Source organism: Mycetomoellerius zeteki, unplaced genomic scaffold (assembly GCF_001594055.1).
Source record: "Mycetomoellerius zeteki isolate Tzet28-1 unplaced genomic scaffold, Tzet1.0 scaffold48, whole genome shotgun sequence".
Lineage (NCBI taxonomy): Eukaryota > Metazoa > Arthropoda > Insecta > Hymenoptera > Formicidae > Mycetomoellerius > Mycetomoellerius zeteki.
The window spans coordinates 482,230-489,957 of record NW_017257479.1 but is presented as its reverse complement, the minus strand read 5'-3'; the positions used below and the strand labels follow the sequence as shown (position 1 = coordinate 489,957).

At 36.5% G+C, this 7,728-nt stretch overlaps 1 protein-coding gene across 5 annotated transcripts in view; it reads right to left on the bottom strand.

The window, feature by feature from the left end:
* Positions 1-478: 478 nt before the first annotated feature.
* LOC108727334 (homeobox protein TGIF2LX) overlaps positions 479-7,728 on the bottom strand; it is a 55,445-nt gene continuing 48,195 nt past the window's right edge. For 3 of the 5 annotated variants that reach the window (XM_018455436.1, XM_018455434.1, XM_018455435.1), the window contains exons 2-5: positions 2,636-2,934; positions 1,933-2,159; positions 1,498-1,662; positions 479-1,112 (exon numbers count right to left, since the gene is read on the bottom strand). In XM_018455436.1, the coding sequence (XP_018310938.1) occupies positions 755-1,112; positions 1,498-1,662; positions 1,933-2,159; positions 2,636-2,934 (1,049 nt within the window). In that variant the 3' untranslated portion in view covers positions 479-754. The remainder of the gene's footprint in view (positions 1,113-1,497; positions 1,663-1,932; positions 2,160-2,635; positions 2,935-7,728) is intronic. The other 2 variants (XM_018455437.1, XM_018455438.1) reach the window with 2 other exon arrangements.

The window sequence follows — 7,728 nt, the reverse complement described above, 5'->3', positions numbered from 1 at the left end:
ATAATACGTTATATTTAATACATGCCCAACCCTGCATATAACAAATGTGTGTAGAACAGAGGTCTCGGATCTCTCTATCCTATAGCCAATCAATACGCTTGAAAAAGTCATATGATAAAAACGCACACATATAAATAGTGTAATAGCCTTGGCCTACAGGATTGCCTTCAAATATGGCGAAGAATCGGCAAGATGTCGGTTGCCTAGATAGAAGTCTATAGGTTAGTTTCAATCTATAATGATTCATGGTGAATTCCAAAATGGGAGGACCTAGTATAGCCACACACATTGAACCATGGCGAGAGAATGAAAAAGTCCAATACAAACACAAACATTAAGAAATATTAATATGAAATATATATTAAATATATATATATTATGTTTCAAAATTTGTGAATTTTTTTACACATAAAAGATATATATTTAATATGTATTTCGCATGAAAAATATATATAAATATCTTAATATTTGTGTCTATATATTAGACTTATTCCTTCTTTCGCTATTATGATCCAATGTTTTCTTTAAAAAATTCCTAAAACGCCTAATTTTTTCAACTCCTAGAGAAAGAAAACCCTTTAATAGTAACAATGAGATCAACATGACAATAACGACTGATGATTGCTTTGATATAATTGTAACAATTTCTAAAAAGTGTAATAATTTGCTAGGTTTTTGAGAGGAACTTTTGTCTTTTATTTACCTTTTATATCGTCGTCATCCATTGAGCCGCGATTATCAATGGCAACGATAATTATGATACCGTTGTATTTCTCGAGTGTAAAGGTTCTTCCATTGATGGAAGAGAAGATGGAACAGAAGACGAAGGTGACGAATATGGGGAAGACGTCGAAAGACGAGACTCTGGTGAAGGCGTGTTGGGTAAAGAAATTGCATATGGTAAATTTACCGCAAGTTCGACGAGCATATTGAATGAATCACCATTGTGTTCGTGAAAATAAGCGTTTTCAAGACTTCGCGTCGACAGGCCACGATATGCAATGTGCTGCTGAATGACTGGTGACACCAGATGTTGACGGGGTGCGCTCCAGTATGCAGCAGGTTCTTGGGTAGAACTCTCAGAATTCTCCATATTAGATGAAGGATTAAGCCTACAAAAAAAATCACTGTCTTAAATTTATTATTCTTAAAATTTGACGTCTTCTGTATTATTTTTTAACGCCAGGGTATAGTGTTAGATGCGCGCGAGAATCAGCGAATATTCTCAGCGCCACCGAAAAATGCGTATTATTTGAAAATGCTCGACTTTCATATATACGACCCTCTTTCCTTCTTTTCTTTTTGATTGCCTATTAGTCTTTTTCAATTATTTATTTATCTTATTATGTCAGAGAAAATGGCGATCGCGCTTAGCGAATATGTCGAAAGTTCAAAAAAACTATTAGAAGGCATTTTAGCAAATGGTCTTACAACAGTTGCAAAGCTCCCGCTTATTTTTTATACTGGACGCAACTGTTGTATCAATTAAAAACTTGCCTTCGTCGAGCATACGGATGAGAAATAGCGTCGCCGTCTAATTGCTCGACTTGAGCCTCAGCGTAAGGACGAACGATTACGTTGGGCCATCGTATCAAAGGATGCTCTTCCTCGCTGTGGTAGTCGTTCAAACTGCTCTCGTAATCGTTCGGACAATCCTCGCGTCTGCGTACGCAAATCTTAAATGATACATCTAATATTTTCACACATCTAATCTATATTCTCCCTCTTATTTTCTTAACTCTCCAAAAAAAGGAAATTTCGCCATTGTTAGCATATTAGCAGATTAGCGAATTAGATGATAAGCAAGTTAGTTGATAAGCAAATCTCTTATCGAACTTTTTCGTTAGGAAGTAGGTCGGCGTTGAGTCGATGGAATTCTTCGTTCTTAATTGTCGAGAGGATAATAGTTGAGATGCAGAAAGAGATACTTACCGATATGTGGGTTCCTCCAATCCACGTTGCGGAAAATTTACGTTGCATTGTGCTGGTGAGTCGTCTTCAATCGGTTCGAGGGGAGTTCGTCGACCATGCCGAAGAGGACTGCTAGAATTTACGCGACGAGTACGACGTGATATCGTGTAACGGTTTGGATCTTCACCAGCCTCTTTCAGAATTCCAGGAAGAATGCGTCGCCTAGCATTTATAAACCAGTTACACACCTGCAAAATTCAATAATTATTAGTAAATCAATACAAACTAAAGGATAATCAACAAAAATCAGTTTGAACTGTTATAATCACACATTAATAAATCAATTATTATCCCTATTAAGCTGGACCCCCCACCAGCGCAAATTGAGTCCGGACATATTAAAAAATTTAGTGCTTTTTGTTGCTAATTAATTGCTCTAGAAAGAATTTTGTTGCTCCAACCGTTTAGCAGTAAAAAAAATAAAAAATGGGGGGGGTCTAGCTTGCCATTAAGCTGGACCCACCCATTTTATATTTTTTTTACTGCTAAACGGTTGGAGCAACAAAATTCTTTCTAGAGCAATTAATTAGCAACAAAAAGCACTAAATTTTTTAATATGTCCGGACTCAATTTGCGCTGGTCCAGCTTAATAGGGGTCACGCGCGCGCGCGAGCGATTACTATCACACTTTCACTGATAATTAGACAAGGTAAAGAGCACTTACCTGCATTATCGTGAGGCTGGTTTGGTGGCTGAGCGTCTCCTTTTCAACATCATTTGGATAAGCGTTGAATTTGTGATCGCTCAGCCATCGCTTCAGGATGTTAACAGCCTCTTTGGGCAGATTTCCTCGTCGCCTTCTTCCCGCATTTTGTGCAGCAACAGCACGTCGATTCACCCGATTCTCCCCGCGATTTGGTGATCCGCGTGGCGATGTGTTTTCAGCTTCCGACGATATGCTCTGTTCATCGTCAGTCGGAGGCGCCGCTCTTCTTGTGGCAAGCCGTCGATTGCAGTAAGGCACTGTAATAAGAAAATAATTGCATGTTATTGAATAATTGTATAATGCTATTGAATTAATAAAGACGGTTCAGAAATCTGCGAATGTTTATCGCCGGAACTCTTTAGAAAACACTCAAACGATGTCGGAACTACCAACTCCAATTTTAAGCGAGCAACAAATCTTTTATTGGTACTTTACTCTTATTCCGCCCGCACGCTGAGACTTCTCGTTGTTATTTACACTTTTTTAATATGTAATGTATTTAAAAAAATGATATTTCGGCAGCAACAAATTAGCAACAAATTAGCAACAAATTCCTACATTATTTTTGCGTAGATTGGCTTTGTTGTAGGTATTGTTCCGCTAACTGAATCTTCCTTTAGTGAAACATCATTTTTTAAATAAACCGACAGAGCAACAAATAAAAATGTTAGTTAGAATCGATTCCGCTCACTTTGTTCCGTTAACTTATAAGACGTTTCGGAGAGTCTGAATGAGGTATTGAGCTATCAAAAATATTGTAGTAACTCGGGACACTTACTTTTCTCCTTACTGTTATTCACACTCGAACTTTTTGTCGAAAGCGATCGAATTGAAGATCTTAAATAAGGAGCCATTTCGAAGAGCAGGAAAAGAGACGTTTCGAAGTCGAGACTCTACTAAACTAACCGTTTTAAGGATTTGAAAGCAGGTAAATTTTTCCACCACCACTAGTGCCCTACTATCATAGCAAATTTGTCATATGCTCTGTGCAAAGTTTTATTGTTGGATCTTAATTCTTTTTTTTAGGAAAATAAATATAACAATTATTTATAATTAATTTTTGTTGTACACAAAAAATATACAAAATCTTTACATATATTTATAAATGAAAATAATTATTTTAATTGTACTTTTCTTTCATTTCAGTAAAATCATTGATTATATCATCTTAATTAATATTTTTAATAATATCTGTTTCAATTAAAATTATGGATTGGATAATCTTGTCCAATAGTCGATTTTAAATAATTCTTGGTTAATTTTAACTTGCTAAAATTTCTCTCACCCAAAACAGTAAAACAGAAAAAGTAATAGTCGGAAAGCAATAATGATATGATTTAATATATGTATATATATATATATATATATACAGGGTGTCCAGCGCGACTCTTCCAATCTCCCACAGGAAGGTAGATGGGATCGAAATAAACATAAAAGTCCTTTACCGTTTAACGATATCCGTAATAATAATCGAGATTAAAGTTTGAAATTGTACTAATCTACAAGTAGAAAGTAGTAGTAGTAAGTTTGAAATTGTACGCATCTCTATAGAAAGAATAGAAACGGCTCCGGCCACTCGAGGTATAGCCCGGTCCAGTTTGAAAAACGAATACGATGGTAGGAGGGGCAAGAGGGGAAGCGTGCCGTTGCTTGGCGCTCGGCATCACTGCACTGCACCAAACGACTCGCGCGATGGCTGCTACGCACATTCATTACATATGTAATAATAACATATGTAATAATAACATATGTAATAATAAATAGGACAAATACAAACCATAATAAACTTCGATGAATAAAAATGTCGAAAGAGAGAAAGCGATGAAACCTATGGAAATCTACGGAAAATCTAATTAATTTTTATCGTAATCTGTCGCTTCTCTAAATCGAAAGGAAAAAGTTTTAAGAAAAAAGTATCCGAAAGGGACCGGGCTATACCTCGAGCGATCGGAGCCGTTTCTATTCTTTCTATAGGCGCGCGCTCTCATTAGTACAATTTCAAACTTTAATATCTCGATTATTATTACGGATATCGCTAAACGGTAAAGGATTTTTATGTTTATTTCGATCCCATCTACCTTCCTGTGGGAGATTGGAAGAGTCGCGCTGGACACCCTATATATAAAATTCAAAAGTTAGAATATCAGAATTGCAATTTTAAATACTTTTCTGGGCTCTTTGTTACAGGAAAGAGAACATTCAATAGCACCACGGGGGGCGATGAAAGGACATTCTTCGAATACAGTTGTGCACCTAAAGTTTCAGAAAAATTTATTTTCCGGAAAATGGATTTTCCGGAGAACATTCTGAAGAGCGAAGGAGGAGGCTCTGGATGGCAACTATGTTGCTTTTGTATCTCTCTTTAATTTTTAAAAAGGCGGATCCTTTTTCTTGTAGGAAACCAATCCGACAATGGTCCCCTGTCAAAAGGGCAACAAGCGCCTTTCTTCATTTTGAGGAAGAAGAGGATTGATACAAACCTGGCATATGACGGTGCTGAATCCGATCAGTCGCCAATGAGGGCCGAATAGGCGGCGCGCACGGGCCTTTGACGGAAATGCACAGATGTCTATACTATACTAGATCGCTAACTTCGTCAAAAACAGTTGAGAGAGCTGAAGCCGGCGGGATTTCCGGTTTCGGCCATGATGGGAACAATAAAATGGCGGCGGTGCGTGTGTAGTAGTGCGTATGTGAGTATCTGGCGTGTGTTAGTCACGTATGTGTCACTCAGCCACCTGCGTGTCGATACTTTTTCTGACTTTTTCTGTACATTCCAAGTAAAAAAAAGTGTAAAAATGCCGAAAAATTGTTGCATTATAAAATGCAAAAATAAAAGAAAGCAAGGTTTTCATTTCTTTAGGTAAGTAGAAAGCATTTATGTGTAATAAATATTCGAGGTTCGTAATATGTGAAGGTTATATATTTCAATTAAATAAGGTTATATATTTCAATTAAATTGACCTAACTTTCATGCGTACATAATTCATTTAATATATAAATATTTACACAATTTACAATTTTTCGGCATTTTTACACTTTTTTTTACTTGGAATGTACAGAAAAAGTCAGAAAAAGTATCGACACGCAGGTGGCTGAGTGACACATACGTGACTAACACACGCCAGATACTCACATACGCACTACTACACACGCACCGCCGCCATTTTATTGTTCCCATCATGGCCGAAACCGGAAATCCCGCCGGCTTCAGCTCTCTCGACGGTGTTAGCGATCTAGTATTAGTATAGACATCTGTGCGGAAATGTTTATTCTCGTGAACCGTTTAAAACGTTGAAAAAATTATTTACCGAACTCTAAAAATAAAGTATGGGTTTTGTCAAAAAGCCGCCCCATTCGAATTATTAAATAATTATTTAAAATGTTGTAATAACGCAGTCTGCTTTATTCAACCCATACTTTATTTCGGTAAATAATTTTCTCAACGTTTTAAATCACGAGCACGAGAATAAAAATTTGCGTCGGGGGTCCGCACGCGCCACGTCTGCCTAGCTGGGCCCCCCACCTAATCAAATCTTAATGAAAAAATTATGGAACAATGCGCTATTTATGCGCTATTCATATCCGCAAACAAAAATTTTTGCGCTCCTTCCGTTTAGCTAAAAAAAAAAATTTTTTGTGAGGGAGCTAAGTAGTCAGCCCCTCCACCCAATAAAAATAATTGATTTGAAAAATTAAATACACAGGATTTATGCGCTATTTATGCGCTACTATTTCCAAGCATTTTCGATTTTTGCGCTGCAACCCTTAATGCACTTTCCTCTTGGAGCAAACAGACATATTCGCCCCTAAGTCGTTTAAAATTGCAAAATTAAATACTCTGACTATGCATAATAATTCTCTGATTTATACGCTACTATTCTCAAGCATTTTGGATTTTTGCGCTGCAATCCTTAAGGCACTTTTTCAGTTTTCCTTTGTCCCTTACTTCACTAATCCGCGCGCAGTCTAAATGCCGTCGGCATTTCGGTAACCTACTGCCGACCGATAAGGTGTGTTGTAGTCGTATTCGGTAATTTTTAGGGCCTGTTTCAATTCTTGATTAATTCTTAATCAAAGTTTAATTTATTCCTCATCTCTTTTCAATTTTAAAAATTGGATTTTCAATTCTAAGAATTAGACTGGGCCTTACACTGAGAAAAATGGTCTGGTTGGATTAAATAGTAATTCTGGTGGAAAATGGACGAATCAGAATTTTCTGGTTAAATCTATTAGAATTCTAGTTGAGATAATTAGAATTCTGATTGATATAATTATTCTGGTAAAAATGAGAATTCTAGTAGATTTTACCAGAAATATTGTATCAACCAGAATTCCTGTTATTTCAACTAGAATTCTAATAAATTTAATCAGAAAATTCTGATTCGTCTATTTTTAAACCCCCATTAACCTGGACCCCCCACCATCGAAAATCAAATTCGCGATAGGTCAAAAATTTAGTGCTCTTTTGTTGCTAATTAGTTGTTCTAGAGCGAATTAAGTTGCTCCAACCGTTTAGCAGCAATAAAAAAAAAATGGGGGGTCCAGGTTAATATAAAGCTGGACCCCCCATAATGAAAAAATATATATAGAGCTGCGATATCAAAAAAACAAATGCACCAGATTTTGTTGCTTTTTTGTTGCTCTAGGATAGTGCCAAGAAATATTGAAAAAATCACATTGTTAAACAAATTCCGATAAATAATCAAAACTACATTGTCGCGCGTCGCAACGTTATGACCAAAATTTACATGTATAGAATTTGTTACTCGCAAGTTTTTGGTACCAAAATGTTCCTTGGAACGTATACTATCGAAATATACCCGTGTCCGATTTTGTTGCTAACCCTAACACATGAAAAATAATTAGTTTATCAGCATCGGCGCTCGAGCCGAGCACTTTATCGTCTGAAACATTGTTTAAATAATTTGTTACTCGCAAGTTTTTGGTACCAAAATGTTCCTTGGAACGTATACTATCGAAATATACACGTTTCCGATTTTGTTGCTAACCCTAACACATGAAAAATAATTTGTTTATCAGCATCGGCG